The sequence below is a fragment of the Lupinus angustifolius genome, chromosome LG19 (genome assembly GCF_001865875.1).
Source record: "Lupinus angustifolius cultivar Tanjil chromosome LG19, LupAngTanjil_v1.0, whole genome shotgun sequence".
In the NCBI taxonomy this organism is placed as follows: Eukaryota; Viridiplantae; Streptophyta; class Magnoliopsida; order Fabales; family Fabaceae; genus Lupinus; species Lupinus angustifolius.
In genome coordinates this window covers 14,250,848-14,271,883 of record NC_032027.1, presented here as the reverse complement: position 1 = coordinate 14,271,883, position 21,036 = coordinate 14,250,848, and the positions used below count along the sequence as shown (strand labels likewise).

Sequence of the window (21,036 nt, the reverse complement as noted above, 5' to 3'; positions counted from 1 at the left end):
ATCTCTTACATTTTGTACATGCTAAAAACAAAATATTAACAATAATAATGTTTTAAAAGTGACATTTTTTATATAGGGGTATTTATGTAATTTCACAAATATACATTTTCTTTTCCTTTCACCTTTTAAACAACCAAACAAGATTATTACTTTCTTTCTTTTCTTTTTCTTTTAAACCAAACAACTAATTTTTCACCTCAATTTCTACTTCTTTTCCTTCCTTAACTTTCTTTTATTTTTTATTTTATTTTTTTCTGACCCAAGCTGAGTGTAAATGTGCAGTACCTCGAGCCCCAGCATTTTGATGACAAAGGAAAACATACAAATGATAATAAAAGCAGACTACAATGGTCATTTGTTTGACCTGTCGTCAACACGGTCCTAATAATGAAATGGAATTTCAAACTTATCAAATTCCAAGAGTAAACTGAAGCTGGGCCCACATGCTTTGACTCATATTCATGTATCTTTGTATTATTTTTATTTTCGTAAGTAGAGGATAAGGACACTACCCACTCCTCAGATTAAATCTCAAAATGTCTTGGTTTCATTAAGTCTAAATTAATTTTAAGTTCAAAAATTAGATTTAGACAATATTTAAAATCAAGTTAAAAATAAATATGATTCCATTCGACCTGTTACATAATTAACTATTCAAAATGTTTATATGTTGTGTAAATAATAACCACATTTCTTTAATCTAATAAATCAGCATTGATTTTTTAATTTTTCATTAATTTATATATAAATGGTCGAGACTTGAGAGTTTATATATCAATCCACATCATATTGTATATTCAGACTAATAAGTATTATATACTCAGAAAACATTTTCAAAAAATAGTATTATCATATTTAATCAAATTTAAAATTGATTTTAAAAGTCCATCAGATCAATATTTAAGATCAGATTACTTCGATAATATTTAAAATAAGGACAAAGTTAGTGGGTCGACCACTACGAATGCCCATCCTTCCTCCTAAGCACAGGCTCTGAGAGGCACTTTAACCGACCAAGGAGCGTGCGTGATCTTTCAGTTTCTGTTCCTCAATCCAAAGTTAGAATCTTTTTCCCTTTCTCTCTCTACCCATTTCCCCAATCTCACTCTATCATTTTTCATTTTCATTTCACTTTTCAATTCACCATAACAAAAGCTTACTTTTTTTCCTTCCAACTTTGATCAGTGCTCTAAGTATTCTCCTTTTTTGTTTGTTTTTCATTCCTTACCTTTCATCGCCTCTATCATAAAAAGTATATAACTTTAAGTAATTTCCCTTGTGGGTTTTTCATTTTTTTGTAGATATATGAAAAGAAGCATAGAAACCATGGGAGAAGTGACAATGGAAGTAGATACCTGCGATAAGCAGCAGCAGCAACAGCTTTCTTCTCATGCTCTTCCATTTGCAAGAAGGTGAGTGTTTTATGGACCCTTTTGTAGTGTCAAGTGTATGCATTGTTGTTTTTTTGTTATCCTTTCGGTTGTTCTGTCTCTCACAACAAATGTCACTTCCAGTAATCGAAACTTTGACTTTTTGACGTATTTGGGTATCCGGTGGGCCTTACACTTGTTGTTGATTATATTTATATTATCATATATTTATTTCTTTTCTGCAGCTATCAACTTGAAGCATTGGAGAAAGCTATCAAGGAAAACACTATAGTGTTCTTGGAAACTGGTTCTGGAAAAACTTTGATAGCTATCATGCTTCTTCGCAGCTATGCTTATCTTCTAAGAAAGCCTTCTCCTTACATTGCTGTGTTCTTGGTTCCCAAAGTTGTATTGGTTTCTCAAGTATGACAATTTGTTACTTTCTGTCTTTATGTTTTTTTGTTGCAAATTTTGAGATCACATAGTCTTAATTGCAATGTGATTGTTGTGGAACCATGTAATGAATGAGTACTTTTGTTCCATGTGTTTTATGTTCTTGTTAATTTTAGCAAGCTGAAGCTGTGAAAGCACTCACTGATCTAAAAGTGGGAATGTATTGGGGAGAAATGGGAGTTGATTACTGGGATGCTGCCACCTGGAAGAAAGAAACTGATGAACATGAGGTGAGTGCTTTTGCATTTCTATCAGAACTTAAAAGGCTTCTTAATTATATGTTTTCCATAACTTTTTATTTATTGATTTATATCTGATATGCTCCTGTTTTTGTTGTTTTCAGTTTTTAAAACTATACAGTTTTGTTCATTGAATCTGTTAATGGCCTAAAAAGTCTATACTGCATTACTCAAACATAACTATTGTTGGTTTAGTTGAATATACATTGAAAAAATAAAATTACATCAATATAATGTTGGGTGCTCTGAAAGGAAGATATTAGGGAAAGCCCGTTTTGGAATTCTTTGGTTGAATGTCGTCTTGTAGCTAATGTTTGTACTCAGTTAATGCTTCTAGTTATACTTCTAGTTGGTTTCTAGCTAAAGTCTTTGTTTTTAGTTCAATGCTTCTGAAATTCACCTTTGTATGCTTTTGAATGTTATAGGTTCTGGTTATGACTCCCGCAATATTGCTTAGGAGCTTGAGGCATAGCTTTCTCAAACTGAACATGATAAAGGTTTTAATAATGGACGAATGCCATCATGCTAAGGGTAGAGACCCTTACGCTTGCATCATGAGAGTAAGTGTTATTTCTATCCTCTCCATGATTTTCTTTTAACTGGTTGAATTTACTACTAATTCTTGTTGTGATAATATATTTTTTGCTATGCTCTTAATTAATTGGATGTAATTGTTCTGCAATTCTAGCTCTGCACAAATTTCTTTTGCTTGCTAAAGCTAATTTTCTTTCTGAGTCATTTGTTTTAGATATTTTTTTGGTTTTGGGTACTACATCAAGAACAAGGTCCTATCTCCTAAGGTCTTTGAAAAGGGGCATAGTGGGGGAATTGGACCATCTATCATCAGGCTAGTCAAAAGATTAGGTCAGGAGTCACATGATCTTTCACTTATCGGTGACATTAAAATGCTTTGCTTATTCATTGCTGTGAAGATTAATAATAAAAAAAGACTGGCCGTCTGTATGTGGGGTAGCTATTAGATCAGAAATAAACAATTTGTATAATTAGTTTGTCCTAGTGCCGAATGCAGTATGCATTTATCTTCGGAAACTATGAAAAAGATCTAGTGTCCATTCTAGACTTGGTTGCAGTGTGCTAGCATACAATGGCAGTCAACTTATGGCAACGATGATTATAGTTTGTGCTATGCAAGTAGTGGTCACTTTTGTAAGATTTGATTGTTTGCAGGAGTTCTATCACGACCAATTAAAATCTGGCGTCTCTGATCTACCTCGGATTTTTGGGATGACTGCATCTCCAATTAAGTCAAAAGGTATACATACCTAGACAGTTTTTATTTATCTCTTTTATTGCTAATTTTTTGTCCTACTCTACTTAGTACTGTTAGTCAATCTCTAATATTGATTTTCTGTTTTCTTCTCTCCTTTCCAGTCGGAAATGCTGAATGGATCTTGGCAGAAAATATTCGCAAACTCATGACTCTAATGCACTCGAAGGTTCTTATCCCCTCTTTCTGTAATATTTTTCATTCTTTCTTCTATACAAGTATACATGATTACATGTTATTATTCTCCGTGACAGTAGTTATCCCTTTATCTTCTTGGTATAACTATAAAATACGTTTCTGAAGTTTATGATATTTAGATACATTGTTGAAGCTATTGCTACAGCCTATGCTGTGAATGTTAACATGTCTTGGAACTTACACATATGTGATATGACAGTAAGTTTATATTTGATAATGTGGTTAGAGTAAAATATTTCTTTCTGGCTATACTCTTATGTGTTGAAATGCAATTTAGCACGTCCATTTGGTCTTGTAATGTATTGTTTGATGTATAGTTCTGTTTTCAAATTGAAGGTATATACTTGTGCAAGTGAAACTGTCACAGAGTTCATTCCTATATCAACCCCAAAATTCAAGTTTTACACAGAACATGTAATTCCATATGTGATATTTCAAGAGTTAGCTGTTAAGCTCAAGATGTTGAAACAGCAGGTATGTACATTTAAGGAATTCAATTTTCAATGTATGCCCTGAAACGATTGAGAGAAGAAAACATCCAAGGTGTTAACAGTAGTAATAAGCCTCTAAGTCATTTGTTTTCTGAGTCACGTGCGTTTGCATCAAGTTAAACATTTTTGGTCAGTTGATTGTTTGTTATTTCGTTAAGATTATTGACTACGAATATTCTGTTCCCTCAGTATGAACTCGCCCTCAGAGATTCAGATTTTACACAATCAGCTGCAGAGTCTGCACACAAGCGAATTGAAAAGATTTTTGATGCTTTAATGTTTTGCTTGGATGAGCTTGGTGTTTGGTTGGCTCTGAAGGTTCTTATTTGCCCTTCTCCTGCTGTAGTTTTATCGTTTTGGTCATGGTTCAATAGTTGAGTTCAATCACTTTTTTTCTTGGCAGGCTGCAGAATCCTTATCTACCGATGAATATGAATCATTTTCACGTGGTAACTCTGGGGATGGACTCGTTAAAAGTTTTAGTCTTGCTACTGTGCATCATCTCACAACTTACTTACCGTCTGGTAATGACTGTACAACTATTGAGAAACTTGGTGAAAGTTTTAATATAAATGTCTTGCCTGCATTCTTTACTCTTATATCATTTAAAAAAATGTTCTCTTGCTCAGGTCCTCACTGGTCGATTGGTGATAATATTAAATCTGATGAGGATATGGGGCTTTTAACCTCCAAAGTTTGCTGTCTTGTCGACTCTCTGGTTGAGTACAGGTTATCATCATGATAATTTTCTTACGAAATATTTAAAATTTGGTCTTGAAATAATGTTCGTGGGTTACAATAATGGGTAAGCCACGAATTAGGTTGTTGAAATTTCTTATTCTAATGTAATACCTTTATGGTTGGCATTTTCATTTAAGGTTAACTGGTCAAATCTTTCTCTTTTGTTGGTTGATTCTATTTATCCTTCAGCTCGGATTGATCCATGAAGGTCTTATATAACCCAGATATATAATTCCCAATATATGAAACTCCAAATGTTTTATATAACTTATCTTTTATTTTATACTCACTTCATAAAACTTGTTTTATTTAATTAAATCAATAGTTTATCTGTGTTTTCATTGTATGTAGTTATCTGTCTATCACATTATATTTGTTATTAAATATGTTTCGAAGAATCTAATATGTACACTATATACGCAGGGATTTGAATAATATGAGATGTATAATTTTTGTTGAAAGGGTCGTTACAGCCGTTGTTCTTGAGACACTTTTGAATGCCTTGCTTCCAAAATACAACAGCTGGAAGACTAAGTTCATAGCAGGACACAATTCTGGGTTGAAAAATCAAACAAGGAAGACACAAAATGAAATCGTGGAAGAATTTCGTGATGGATTGGTATGTTGCTTTTTAGATAATGCATTCCATTGTTATGACCAAATATAATTTCTGATTGTGGGAATATTTTAATGTAGGTCAACATCATTGTTGCAACATCGATTCTTGAAGAGGGTTTAGATGTCCAAAGTTGCAATTTGGTTATTAGATTTGACCCATGTCCCACAGTATGCAGTTTCATACAGTCCCGAGGTCGTGCCAGGATGCAAAATTCAGATTACTTATTAATGGTTAAGAGGTGATTCTTTTCTGTTACTTTCGTCAGTATTAAGATTTTACTCTAGCACTTGGACAAGTACTAATTAACATATCACAGGAGATTAAATTTTAGCATCAATTTTGTGTGTTACCACTCGACTTAAATTTCCCCCAATTTCCTTATTTGTTACAAAATTACAGTGGGGATTCAGTTACACATTCAAGACTCGAGAAATACCTTGCATGCGGAGATATCATGAGGAAGGAGTCCATGCGTCAGTCTTCAATTCCTTGTGGTTTTTATGAAGAACTTCCGGAGGAAGTTTATCGCGTTGAAAGCACTGGAGCCATTGTTAATCTTAGTTCTAGCATTACTTTGATATACTTGTATTGCTCATGGCTCCCTTCAGATGGGTTAGTTAATTCATTTCTGCCCTTATTAATAATCTGCAATGTAGCTGAAATATTGTTTTTGATGTTAGTGCATCTGCATTAATCTGATTCTTTTGGTTTCTTTTTATCATGTTCTCCATCATTCATCCCTCTTGAATTTAACTCTCAGGTACTTTAAACCGTCTCCAAGATGGGACAAAGAGAGCGGTACACTATATCTTCCCAAGAGCTGCCCTCTGCAGCAGCCTATTCAGGTACAACAACAACCAAGCCTTCGTCCCACTAGGTGGGATCAGCTACATGGATCGAATGACGCTTTAATGCTCTATCATAAATCTTGTCTATTGTCAAAACATTGATATCTAAAATTCTAAATCTTTCCTAATTGTTTTTGTCTTAGGTACAAGGTGACAAAAAATTCCTGAAGAATATTGCATGCCTCGAAGCATGCAAACAACTTCATAAGATTGGAGCTTTGACTGATAATCTCGTTCCTGATATCGTCATGGAAGAAGCAGAGGTGGATGCATTTGGTAATTTCATTTCCTATTTTACTGTATCCTTCTGTTACTACCTTTCATTCTAAAATTATTATTTGGAAATTAAAATTCTGATTTTCTATGTAAATCTGAGTTACTTCAACTGTTCAACATTGATCTGATTTTCAGAGAGTGAACCTTACATTGAGGAGCAACCAAGTTATGTACCATATCAATTGGTCAACAGCTTCTCAAAAAATGAGAAGAAAGTCTACCACTGTTATTTAATCGAGTTGAAGCAAAATTTTAGCTATGACATCTCTGTGCGCGACATTGTGCTTGCAACAAGAAATGAGCTTGATCCAGAAATTGGAAGCACACAATTTGAAATGTGCTTTGACCGGGGTAGCCTGTCGGTGAACTTGAGATGCTTTGGAACTGTTCATCTTTCCCCAAATGAGGTATGCTGTCTATTACTCCTTTAATTGTATCTTTCCTATTAGCAGGTGTTAGGAGAAATCAATGTAGTTACTGCTGGTTTGTTTTGTTTTATTTTTTCCAGGTTCTTTTGTGTAAAAAATTCCAAGTCACTATTCTCAAGACACTTGTAGATCATAATATAGATAAGTTGGCAGCTAGTTTAAAATCTTTAAATAAACTCTATTTGGATGATGATCTTGAGATTGATTATCTTCTGCTACCAGCCACTGCCATACAGCATAGACCTGCTATAATTGATTGGCTTTCCATTACCTCCTCCGATCCATCTAAAATTACGTGTGAGAAGCATTCTCCAAAAGTATGGACGAAAAATGGTCTAGTGTGCCCTTGCGTGCTACAAGACTCTTTGGTTTATACTCCTCATAATGGTCATATTTATATGACCACTAATATAATGGAATTGGATGGGAACTCAACTCTAGAACTAAAGGATGGTGGAGTTACTACGTACAAGAAATACTATGAAGAAAAGTAAGTAATTTTTCTCCTAGATGTTTATTTTCTGTTTAATTTTTTTACTTCTGTGTTATTCTTATATGTCTTCTTTCCAAATTTCAGGCATGACACTCAATTGCGTTTTGAACATCAACGCCTCCTTAATGCAAGACACATTTTTCTCGTTAAAAATTACTCTCATGGACGCAGACAAGAGAAGGATAGAGGTTTAACCTTTGCTCTTTGCATTTGTTTTTTGGTTTCTTAATCTTTCATTTTGAGTTAAGACAAGCCTAAAAAACTCTTGGCCTATATTTTCCATAAATGTTTGCAAGATAACATTTTTTGTTAAATCATACAATTCTGATATAGGTGTTATCTTAGAGGTGAGTCTTAATGTTGGTCCGTGAATCTTAAAGTTGGGGTTGGCTACATAAATCCTATATGAATATGAATTGAACATTTTTGAATGTCTTCCTGTCATTTCATGCCGTATGATTATATTTGAATGGAAATCAGGTTTTCAGCTTGTATATTTATTTTGGACAAATTTTTTGTATCCCTTTGTTTTAGGCAAAGAACTTTGTCATTTTTGGTTTTTATTCTATATTGGCTTGCTTGTTCTCAAGTGCTGATGTTACTGTTATTATGAAAGGGATTTGTATTAGTAGGTTCCACAACTATCAACTAGAATTTAGTTGCAGTTATGTTTAATTTTATTTGTCTCAGACTACCAGTGTGAAATCCAATCCAACTAACTTTATGTTGGTCATTTTCAGAAGCAAGGAAGAACTTTGTTGAACTACCTCCTGAGTTGTGCTGTATAATCATGTCACCGATATCAGTTAGTACGATTTATTCCTTCTCATTTGTTCCGTCAATTATGCATCGACTTGAGTCATTGTTAGGAGCCTACAACTTGAAAAAGACTTATTTGGACCATTGCATGCAAAATGAGATTCAAACAGTCAAGGTAAGCTATTATTGCATTCTTACATGCTTCTTGTTTGCTATAATCTGGAGATGTTTTTTTAATCCAAGATTTTTCTGCAGTAGACTATTATTTCTCTGATGGTTGTTCTTAACAGATCTTTTTTACCGTATATTTTCACTGATTTTTTATAAATATAATAATCCTGAACAAAATACCAATGCACAATGGAGATACCGAGTAGATTATTTTGGTTAGTTATCTGAATAGATTTTGTTTTGAAACTTTCTGTTATTGTCTTTTATTAGTTAACTAGCCTTGATATTCTCTAAATGTGTGGATTCTTCAGGCAATCTTTGTTTTTATAATGGTTGCTGAAGGTTTTCATCTCTCTGTTGTTTAGGCGTAAATTATAGTTTCCTTTAGTCTTTTTATTTATTTATTCGGTTGTCTTGAAACATTTTAAAGATGATGGCATCTGCATTGTGCATTGAAGGTTTTGGAAGCAATTACTACAAAAAGATGCAAAGAGCCCTTTCATTATGAGTCTCTGGAGACTCTTGGAGATTCTTTTCTAAAATATGCAGCCAGTAAGGAGCTGTTTAAATCCTACCAAAATCTTCACGAAGGTCTCCTTACTATGAAGAGGACAAAGATAATTTCTAATGCTGCCCTCAGTAAGTTTGGGTGCAATTGCGGACTTCCGGTATATACCCTCTCCCTCTTTTTCACACACACACATGTTACTTTTTTGTGCTCTGCATTGGTTATGCAGTTGTCTTTCAACAGTTTTCATATCTACGCTAAGATTTCACCCCTTAGCGTTTTTTGTTTTGTTTTAATTCTAGTGTATTAGAAGAATATAATCTCCGATATAGTGACAAAATAATATCAATGACAAACATGGTGCTATATAATGCTGCTCCTTTGCATGGAGTTTAGGGAAGGCTCAAACCCACGTAAGTACGTAGATTGTCTACCATTGTGTTGGCTACAAGTTGATACCATAGCTCAAACTACGACCTCCAAGGTCACATGGAAAGTGGTGATAGCTCCTACTGTTGCACCAAGGCACATCCTTTGAACAAAACAATGTGGCTCAATGTTTTTATTTGTTTATGTTTTTTTAAGTTAATAAAAATTATAATTTGAAAGTGTACCATATTTACCATGAATGATGTGTTCAATAAATTGTGATATATATGCATTGAGGGTTGGATTGTATTGCTTTAACTATTATTTGGTAGTTTCTCTTCTGAATTACTCTGTTTTTCAGAATTCTGCATTATCATGTTGACACAGTACTTGATTTTTATTTGCTGATAATGCTTTAACTTTTTAATTGAATTGCTGTTCTTTTGTGTTGCAGGGATTCATACGAAATGCGCCTTTTGATCCTCATACCTGGCTTATTCCTGGTGATAAATCAGAAAGTTTTAAATTAAAAGAGGAGTTGGATTCCAAGAGGGGGAAAATTTATGTTAGTGGAGAACGAAAATTAAAACGTAAGATTATTGCTGATGTTGTAGAGGCACTAATTGGTGCATTCCTTATCAATGGTGGTGAAAATGCTGCATTGTTGTTTATGGATTGGGTAGGCATTAAAGTTAATTTTGACATTATACCCTACGAGAGGCACTTAACCAATCAACCAGAGAAGCTTGTTAATGTCAACTTTCTAGAATCTTTATTGAAGTACTCATTCCGCGACCGTTCTCTTTTAGTGGAAGCTCTGACTCATGGCTCTTACATGCTGCCTGAAATCCCTAGTTGTTATCAGGTACTTATTGTTGTGTGTTACATTTCATAGGGACACATGGCATTACTTCATTAGCATGTGCATGTCTATGAAAGATAAAACTTTCATTGACTCCGTATGCGCTCACTGATCCTTTTCCGAGGCTTGATGGGAACATTAATTAGGTTTTCTTTACAGTCTTGTGATTTGTGTTTCTCTTTTATCACAATTTGTGAATGGTGCACTCCTTGCCTTGCAGCGACTAGAATTTCTCGGAGACTCAATACTGGATTATCTCATTACTATGCATTTATATGAGAAATATCCCGGCTTGTCACCAGGGCAGCTAACTGACATGAGATCAGCCTCTGTAAATAATGATTGTTATGCATGGTCCGCCATTAAGGCTGGGTTGCATAAACACGTACTCCATGCGTCACAAGAACTCCACAAACACATCTTCAGCATACTTAATACCTTCGAAAAGTTGGCTTCATCAACAACTTTTGGATGGGAATCTGAGACATCACTTCCCAAGGTTAGTTCTGTGACATAACTTATGATGTAATGTTGGTATACACTTGTCTAAGTTTTGTAGTGTTTTTCAATTTTGTGACTTTGAAAATCAACTAGAATGTGAAAACTGTTGTTACAAGGTTGCTCCTATTGTTTGACAGGTACTTGGAGACATTATAGAGTCTCTAGCTGGAGCAATTCTTGTTGATTCAAGTTACAATAAGGAGGTTGTGTGGCAAAGCATAAGGCCACTTTTGGAACCCCTTATCACACCCGAAACATTGAAACTACACCCGGTTCGAGAGTTGACCGAGCTATGCCAAAGAGAAGGTTACACTCAGAGCATTACCTTTTCCAGCAAGGATGGTGTTATTTGTGCTAGAGTTGAGGTAGATGCAAATGGGGTCATGCACCAATATGAGTACAGTGGTTGTGTGAATAAGCCAACAGCCAAAAAGTTAGCCTGCAAGGAAATTTTGAAGTCATTGCAGAACATAGAAAGCAAATGAATGTTTACATGCATTCTATAGATTTGTATCTTTTGTTAGTAATTGTAATTGCAGCCTTATAAATAACATATATTATATGAATGAAATGCAAATATCATTATGTTAATGTGTTTCTTAGTTGAATCAGATTCTGTGTTTTTGTTTTGCTCATGGTATTCTTTTTTAAAATTAGAAGGATTTTGAGATTAATAATCTTTTGTCAATAAATAATTTATAATATGAGCATTATTTGTTTGTTTGATCCATGAAGCTGATTCTACCCCATGAAATAAGGGTTGTTGTTTCTTTTCAAAGTTATATATTTAATAAATAAAGTTGTTGAAAATGATTTAGTTTTATTGATAAGAGCATTATCTCTTAGTTGGATCTCTATGCTTAATTTTAAATAGCATAGCATATGACTAATTTTAAATGTCCTTTCTTAATCAGTTAAATATAAACTCATTGCCTTATCCATTAGGCTTCAGTAATCGAAACATGCTAGGAAATAAGTCTTATATCATTTGTTTTATTATATCGGGAATCATTTAAATACTTATTAAAATATTCCTCATATTTTCAATTCGTTTTAAACCTTAAGAATGGGGCAAGTGTTAAGGTGTGGCGGTATGTCACATGTGGATACTAAATGTGAAGTGTTACTTTGAATGCTTTTTACAAATCGGATAGAATGAACATTACAAAATTTCTACTTTGGCGAAATATTTTTCAATCTTGATGTATCAAAGGATAATTTTTTCAATGTAATGAAATTTTATTATGTAAATATTGATCACTAGTAATAGTCACAAATGAGATCAAATAAGAAAGAAAAAAATGTATCATTTATACATTGTCACTATAATATCTATTATTCATATGTTATCATCATTGACTCTCTTAAAAAAATAATTTAAATAAATAATGGATGATATGTTATATATAAATAATTAACTGGTAGTGTATAAATGTTACACTAATCAAATAATCTCTTTCGGGGTATATTAAATTATTTTTACAGTTTTTGCAAGACACAACATAGCTTCTACCTTATGGATGAATTTATCCTCAGTGAGGGTGACGGCAATACACAAAATATTCTAAAACATACAACAATTTTGTGATGAGATTTAAACTATATATATTATCTGTGAACTCAAACTGCAAAATATTTAGATAACATGCACATGAATTTAACAAGAAGATGGAATATAATCTTCCTTTCGATTATTTACACATAGGTAAGAAGTTCAAATAAAAAGAATAAATTTAATGGAGGTAATTCAATTACTAAATAAATGAGACCAAAAGAAAACTAAAACAATTAGAAATGAATTATCAATTAACATCATTTATGATAATACATCATATTATTTGATACATATAATTTGAAGATTATATGTTCAAAATTTGGAAACAATTTTCTCGTCTCCAAAAATAAGATTATATATATTTATCTTCCGTAGAAGTGCTAGCTAGATAATAATATCATATATTGGATTATCCTTTTATAAGAAGAGGTCATATTTTTTGGTACATGTAGTTTACCCTACATAGTAAAATTAAATCTTTTTGTTATTATGGATTGACTTTTTTCAAAGTTTTGTTTTAATATCCGTAGAGGTATTTTAGATTTGGATCCAACCCACTTAATCTATTTTACCCTTCTCGTAATGTAAATAACTTTCCAATCACTTCTTTGAGATAATTATTTGTGGAAAAAATACATGCATAAACTAAGTGAAGTATGAAAACATTGATAAGAAACGTCTTTTTTTAAGATAATTATAATTACATGTCCTTATTTTTACCATAATACATAGTCATATACTATAGACAGAAGAGGTTCCATCCATTTTAATATGGAGAGGAATGTCTAGAGTAGATGGTGATGGTGATGGCGATGGTGATGGTGGTGGCTCGGGAGATCTTCGGCTAACATGATATAGAAAAGTCCCATAACTCCACTATGCATTTTGGTGTTGCTATAGTTAATTTCCATAGTTACAATTTCACCATCATTTATCTTTACAGAACCTGGCTTAGGGTAACAAGTGGACATTCCTACAACATACCCTTCCTCATTTCCTGCCTCTTTTCCTGTTCCATATGTTGGTTTTGATGAACAAATAACCGTTCCATTCTGAAATTTTCATATCATAATGTTAAATATAAGTTACAATACAATATTTAATTAAACTAGAAGATTATTATATGCATTTCTTTTCCATTTTTGGTAGGTGTGGCCATGTGGGTAGGGTTCAATTGATGAAACTTAAAAAGTTCAAGGAACAGTAATGAAAATGGAAATGAATAAAAAAGTTATGACAAGTCTTAAAAAATATTTGATAACATAAAAGCACAAACCATAAGTTAAATAAGAGAAACAATGTTTCAAAAGTTAGTGTTTTTGTGAACATGGTAAAAAGCTAAAATCTCTATGTGATATTTTCATTTATAGCTATATAAAAATATAAAATCTAAATGTACAAAGTTACGAATATAATTATGTGCCATATATATGTGATAAATGAAAATCTTATATATCATCATTTTATATTACTCTCTTTGCTACCAATAAAAAATAATTTCTTATTAAAAATTCTAACAACTTATTTTTAGTGAAATTTATATTATTTTAATGGTATTACTGTTTTTTATCAATAAAAAAACAGTGATACATAATAATTTATTTAGAAAAATTGTATTATTATATGACAAGATTATAGCCTATTCTATAATTAATATATATATATATTTTATAGTTTTTGTAGGTAAATATATGAGTAGAAATTAATAATGATGGTAATTATTTAATCACCTGTCCATAAAGAGTTGATCCAATTCCACTTCTATGCAGATGAGAAACAGCATAGATTACATATCCACCCTTTTGAAATTGGAGCCTATTTTTCTTCACATCAATGCAACCACTACCATCTTTATGCTTTTTGCCACAAGCTTCAACTTGATACTCAGTCTGTAACAAAGAATTTCCATTACTCACATTTACATCCATTAAAAATTCATATTCATTATTCTCGCCGTTTTTATATAAGAATTATTCTCACTATATACTATTGATTAATTTAGATTTAGTATGATATATAAACACTTACATGACATTGATGCTGTGAACTGATGAGTCCATTAGACTTATCTGATATTTTAAAGGTATCAGTGACATCAAGGATATAAACATTAACAGGTACTATAAATTTGTTCCACTTGGTCCAAGTTATGGTGTATTTTAGGTAGAGGGTTCTTTTAGGGCCAAGAAAAGCATTCTTCAACCTGCATTTTCTACCATCAGTGCAACATGACATACCTCCAACATAACCTGGACTCAAAGGTTTTCCATCTTCATCTGTTGTAGCATTATACAAGTCACACCTACACTCAAGGCACCCAACCCTATCTTCTACACCCCTTACATCAATTGCATGAACATTCAGAAACCACTTTTCTTCATACCCTTTTGGAATCTTTGTAGGGTTACCTATTTCTACACCAAAAGGTTCTGGAACTTGTGTGTTTGTTTTTCTTGTTTCAGCTCCAACCCCAAACTGTTGCATAAGAGTTTCATGTTGGCATAAGCCACTGTTTCTGACCCAAGAAACATTTTCTGATTTGGTAGAAACATTTTTAGGATGCAAATATTTTACAATAACCCAATGGTGAAGATAAGTTTCATAAAGAGGGACAGGATTCCCAGCTTCATCAACTATTTCAGCATCTAAACTCTTAATTGCAACATGGCCTTTTGGAAAATCAATATCATAGAATAATGTATTTGCAACTGATCCTGGATCTAATTCAAACTTTGGGGATAAAAAATCAGCTGATTTAATATTATTTTCTGTCTTCCCAAAAGCAGTTAATGGTAGTTGTAGTGTTAACACCAACAGTAGTAGTTGCAGTATTGTCCATGAAAGCACCAAATCTTTAGATACAAAACAAATCTTCATCTGTTTACATAATCTCTATTAGCAACAAAGTTGATTGAAAGAAATTAAACAGACCCATATTGTAAACAATGCAATGCAATATATATATATATGTGTTAACATCAAGACATGCATATTAAAGAAACTATAACACAATATCAAAGTTCTAAATGTTCAATAATAGACAATAATATCAATTAACATATAGAATTACTAAATAAACAAATGTTAACTAACAATCAGCATTTTGAGATAATACTACGAGCACTGATCAAAGTTTCAAGAAAGGGAGAATACTAAGAGCAATGATCAAAGTTTGAAGATATATATTTCGTTGAAAAATGGTTACCCAAATGAGAAATTATAGAGAGAGGGAGAGAAAAAGATACTAACTTTGAATTGAGAAAGAGAAACTGATATCCACACTTCAGAGTCTTTGTTGCTTAAATAGGAGAGTGTGGGTGTATATGCTTAGGGGTTAAGGATATTTGAGACACCAGATTCTTGTGCCAATAGGATTATACAGATATTCTTATGATTATAGAGATTTCCTTTTCATTATAACTGTGTTGACTATACTTTTAACAAATCCAAAAACATTCATTTCACCACCATTCTTATGTTCTTTCTGCTTTCATGTGTGCACATAGTTTATTACTAATTATCATCAGTAGATAATTAAGGAGACTCCCTCTCTTCATAATAACTGAATAAAAGTTGAAGTTTTAAAAAGAAGGATCTTGTTGTACTGTGTGAAAGTTATAGAAAAGATGTTTTGAGAATTCTTTTTTATAATTATAAGAGTTTTAAAGAATTCATATTACTACTTTAATAAAATCACATCAATTACTTTCAACTCAAATAAATTTAAAAATTACCATTATTTTTATGTGCGATAATATATTTAAATAATTTTCACCAATTTATTAAAATCTATAATAATAAAAAATAAATATGGTTTAAAAAATTTATTATATTTTATCATTTAATTAATAATTTACTTATATATTTTTTATTCAATTAAGTAATAAAAAATTAAAGAAATAAATGCATTATAAATTTATTTTTACCTTCATTTAAAAATTCTCAAATATATTTATGGCTACTTTTATGAAACAATTTTACTTAACTATCTATATCTATACTATATATCTATCTATATCTATATCTATACTTCTATACTTCTATACTATATATAAAGTCAAAACATCTTATAACTACCTAATATGGTGTAATTTTTTATTGCCTATTTTACCATTCTAATTAGCCATTATTACAATGTTTTTATGCATAATAAAAAATATTAATAAGAGTTAGAGAAAGTTCCATACATAAAAATATCATATTATCAATGTAGTTTTTAAAAAAAATCACAATTCATTTTCATATTTATTTTCTCATAAAAAATATAATATCATATACCCCCAATATAAAAAATGTGATACAATATAAGAATGTGGGTCGGCAGGCACGAAGTGCCTATCGACACGCTAGTTTATATAAATATAAGCTTTTAGGTAGTTACACCACTATAAATTATATAAATTAAAATTTATTACAACAACATACATCATTCATTTATAGAAGTGTCTATCGACATGCTAGTTTATATAAATATAAGCTTTTAGGTAGTTACACCACTATAAATTATATAAATTAAAATTTATTACAACAACATACATCATTCATTTATAGAAGTGTCTATCGACATGCTAGTTTATATAAATATAAGCTTTTAGGTAGTTACACCACTATAAATTATATAAATTAAAATTTATTACAACTACATCATTCATTTATATTATTTATATATTATACATCATTCAACAAAAATAGTTTAATATTTATGCTTTGTTTAAAGATTTGTGCTTAGTGCATGCACAGTTCATTTGTATTACTTTTATTAAAAATAAATAATGATTAAACATGAATAATAGATGATATAATAATAATATATCAAACTTATATAATGTTAATCTTTGTCTATTAATATAAATGATCTTATCTATATCTTCTTCTGCATCATCAAATACAAGGGCACAAGGTGCATATTTGGAAAATATTAGTCATGAAGCCAATAAAACATTGGAGGTGCATGTCACAAGCTCCAAGCCATGACATGTACCAATTGTGGATAATAAAGTTTTTAATAATATATAACTTAGTTTTGTTGGCAAATCATAGGTATAGTAGATTTTTGCACGGATTGTAGCTTAGGGAATTCTTCCACAACGCTATTTGTAGAAGGCGTTGTTGATTAGATATCATTAACAACGCCATCTTGATTATGCACTGTTGAAGATACTATTAGACTCTAAAAAATAAAGTGTTCCTCCATTCTCACACATTCAGCAATCTCAATACTCATTTACTCAGCACCAAACCTCATTTACTCTCAAAATCGACCTCAAAAATTATTTAACCTCATCATCATTCAACACTGAAAATCAACCTCGAAAATCATTCATTCATTCAACGCGAAAATCATTCAACACCAATTTTGAAAATCCTTCACTCGTTTAACCTCAAAATCATCATTCGTGCATTCAACATCAAATTGAAAGTGAGTTTTCCTTATAATTATTTGTCCTTTTAATTACATTATATTTAGTTTATATTGAGTTATAAATATTTTCCTTATAAATGATTGAAAGTGAGCTTGTATTGAGCAGGGTTTTCCGACCTCTTCCACTTTAATTACATAATAATGTACCTGCTCTGCTTGGTGAGCTTATCTCCAAGCTTTACGGATTTATGCTTATTATATTTTTTTTAATATAAAATGGATGGGTGACAATCAATTGACGAAGGAGTATGAAGAAAAAGTGAAATCATTTGTTAGGTTTGCAATTGAGAATGTTGAAAATCCTAATAGAATTGTATGTCATTGCTTAAGATGTTGTTATTCAAACCGAATTACTTCAAATGAGTTAAAAAGTTCATTTAGTGTGTCACTTGATCAAAGTTACACATGTTGGACAAGACATGGTGAGAAGAGAGACGCTATGGATTGTTATGATGAGATGTATATGAAAGACAACTATACAAATGCATATGAAGACGATCGTTTCGAGGAAATGACAAATGTTGTCAAAGAGGATCTTCAAGATTGTCCTGAGATGTTTCAGCGGTTGATAAGTGATGTTGAGAAACCATTATATGATGGTTGTACTAGATTCACAAGATTGGCAGCGGTGTCAAGATTATATAAGTTAAAATCTGTTAATAGATGAACTGATAAGAGTTTCACCAACTTGTTTGCACTTTTAAATGATATGTTGCTGCAAGATAATGTGCTCCCTTCTCGAACCTATGATGCAAAATAAAAGTTAAGCTCCATTGGCATGGACTACACTAGGATACATGCTTGTGAAAATGATTGCGTATTATTTTTTAATGAGTATGCTTCATTGAAGTTTTGTCCTAACTGTAATGCATCACGATATAAGAATGAAGAATTAATTCCCAAAAAGGTTGTATGGTATTTTCCCGCCAAAGCAAGATTGAAACATATGTTTAGCAATGTCAAAGATACAAATAAGTTGACATGGAATGATGAAGAAAAGATTAAATATGACAAGTTTCGACATCTTGCAGATTCTCCTCAATGGAGAAAATAGAACATGATTATCCTAGTTTTGGTCAAGAATCAAGAAATCTACGCCTTGTGTTGTCAACGGATGAAATTAACTCACATAGTGTTCAAAGTTGCTCTCATAGTACATGGTCAGTGATGTTGGTGATCTACAACCTACCTCATTCTCTATGTATGAAACGCAAATATGTGATGTTATCTATGTTAATTTTTGGACCTAAACAACTAGGAAATGATAGACATATATTTGGCTCCATTAATTGAAGACTTGAAGTAAATGTGGGAGACATGCATAAATGTGTATGATGCGTATAAGGAAGAAAGATTCAACTTGAAGGCTTTGTTGTTCGACACAATCAGTGATTTTCCTGTCTATGGTAATCTATCTGGATATAATACAAAAAGTCATTTTTCTTGTCTATGTGAAGACAATATTCATTCAATGAGGTTGGAACACTATAAGAAGAATGTTTTCCTTGGTCATCGTAGATTTTTTACATTCAAATCATTACTATCGACGATAGAGAAAAGTATTTGATGGAAACAATGAAGAAGGTCGTGCTCCTTTGTAGTTGACGGGTGACCAATTATTTCAAAAGCTAAAAGGTTTGAATAATAACTTTGGTAAACCTTTTGCAAAATAATTTGTCACAAATGGATGAAATAAAAGGTCAATCTTCTTTGAATTGTCGTATTGGAGTTCATTATATGTAAGACATTTCTCTGATGCTATGCATATTAAAAAATGTGTTTGAAAGTCTCTTTGATACCTTACTCAATGTCCCTGGTAAAACCAAAGATGACTTGAATTCAAGGTTGGACTTGGTTAGTATGAGAATAATAAAGGAATTGAGGTCGATAATGAAGGGAAAACATATATTTCTACTTCAAGCAGCTTATACTTTGTCGAGGAATGAGAAAATGAAATTTTGTAAATTTCTTCATGGTGTTAAAGTTCTAGAGAGGTACTCTTCCAACATTCAGAATCTTGTATCAATGAAACACCTCAAGTTAAAATGTCGTAAGTCTCATGATTGTCATGTACTTATAGAGCATTTCTTGCCTATGGGAATACGGTCAATTCTACTTAAAAAATTCGAAGAACCATAACTAAGTTATGCTTCTTCTTCAAGGAAATTTGTAGCAAAGTGATTGACCCTGAGAAATTACCTACATTGCAAAAATAAATTATTTTGACTTTGTGTGAGCTTGAAATGTATTTTGCCACCTTTTTTTTTGATATAATGGTCCATCTAAGCATCATCTTGTTCGAAAGACACAACTATATGGCCCTTCATATATGAGATGGATGTACCTCTTTGAGTGTTATACGAAGACATTAAAAGGGTATGTGAAGAAACTGATCAAGACTAGAGGGTTGTAGTGTCAAGCGATATGTTGTTGAAGAAACTCTCTTGATTTTTGTACCCGGATACCTTACCGATGGTGATTTCATGGGCATTCCAAAGCCTCGGTATGCAAAAAAACATTTGGTGAAGGTATTACTGGGAATGAAATATTGACTATAACAAGAACCGAATTGGAGCAAGTGCACTTATATATTTTACATAATGCCGACGAGGTTGAGTCATATGTTGAAATACACAGGGAGATGCTAAGGAAGTCTTACCCAAGTAAGAATGCAAATTGGATTTCCAAAGAGCATAATCGGTGTTTCATAAAGTGACTAAAAAATCACATTGCTGAAGAGTTATAAATGCACATTCGGTTTCCGAAAGATTGAAATGGTTAGCCAATGGTCCAAATATTCATGTCTTATCCTACACTGATTACCTAATTAATGGATTCACATTTTATACGAAAAATATAAGATGATCAAAGTAAAATGCAAAATAGTGGTGTGACTCTTATTGCTCGAATTGTACACATGTCAAGTGCAAAAGATAGAAACTCAATATATGCAAACATGTCATACTTTAAGGTGATTGAACGAATATGGGAATTGGATTACACAATGTTTCATATGTCGGTTTTTTATTGTATGTGGATTGATAACAATAATGACTTCCGAGTTGATGAGTTAGAGTTCATGCAGATGGATCTTAATAGGTCATGATATAAAGATGAGACATTTTTTCTAGCATCACAAGCTCAACAAGTATTCTACGTTAGTGACCAGCTGATATGAAATGGTCCATTGTTCGTTTAACTAACAAAATAATCGTCCATAATATTGATGACCAAGAATATGAAGATATTGATGAAGATGATCCTTTTTTGGGACATATTTGTCGTGTGAGAGCGAACCAACTACGGATGATGATTTATATACAAGATACGATCACGATGAAGGACTTTGGGTGAATCAATATGTTCTTCCAAACAAGGATGATCTTACAAGCCAAAAACAATCAAAGAAAAGGAAAAAGTAGATGCAAGTAGTCTTTGTATAATT

At 32.0% G+C, this 21,036-nt stretch overlaps 2 protein-coding genes across 4 annotated transcripts; one reads left to right on the top strand and one right to left on the bottom strand.

The window, feature by feature from the left end:
- Nucleotides 970–11,222, top strand: LOC109334802 (endoribonuclease Dicer homolog 2-like). 3 transcript variants are annotated; one of them, XM_019570757.1, is made up of 24 exons: nt 970–1,058; nt 1,302–1,412; nt 1,616–1,793; nt 1,940–2,053; nt 2,488–2,622; nt 3,251–3,335; nt 3,455–3,519; nt 3,885–4,022; nt 4,229–4,357; nt 4,443–4,563; nt 4,669–4,768; nt 5,204–5,399; nt 5,477–5,637; nt 5,799–6,011; nt 6,160–6,244; nt 6,391–6,523; nt 6,659–6,930; nt 7,032–7,441; nt 7,529–7,632; nt 8,185–8,378; nt 8,833–9,042; nt 9,706–10,116; nt 10,334–10,612; nt 10,752–11,222. In XM_019570757.1, exons 2-24 carry the CDS (start codon nt 1,306–1,308, stop codon nt 11,097–11,099), a joined length of 4,188 nt encoding a protein of 1,395 aa, XP_019426302.1. In that variant the 5' UTR covers nt 970–1,058; nt 1,302–1,305; the 3' UTR covers nt 11,100–11,222. The 3 variants fall into 3 exon arrangements, with proteins under 3 accessions (XP_019426302.1, XP_019426304.1, XP_019426303.1); XM_019570759.1 differs by lacking the exon at nt 970–1,058 and adding an exon at nt 1,086–1,193; XM_019570758.1 differs by lacking the exon at nt 970–1,058 and having other exon boundaries at nt 1,226–1,412.
- On the bottom strand, nt 12,858–15,046 carry LOC109334009. The gene is made up of 3 exons (XM_019569583.1): nt 14,198–15,046; nt 13,900–14,058; nt 12,858–13,221 (listed from the first exon to the last, which is right to left on the bottom strand). The coding sequence occupies exons 1-3, from the start codon at nt 15,044–15,046 to the stop codon at nt 12,955–12,957; spliced, it is 1,275 nt and encodes a 424-aa protein (XP_019425128.1). The 3' UTR covers nt 12,858–12,954.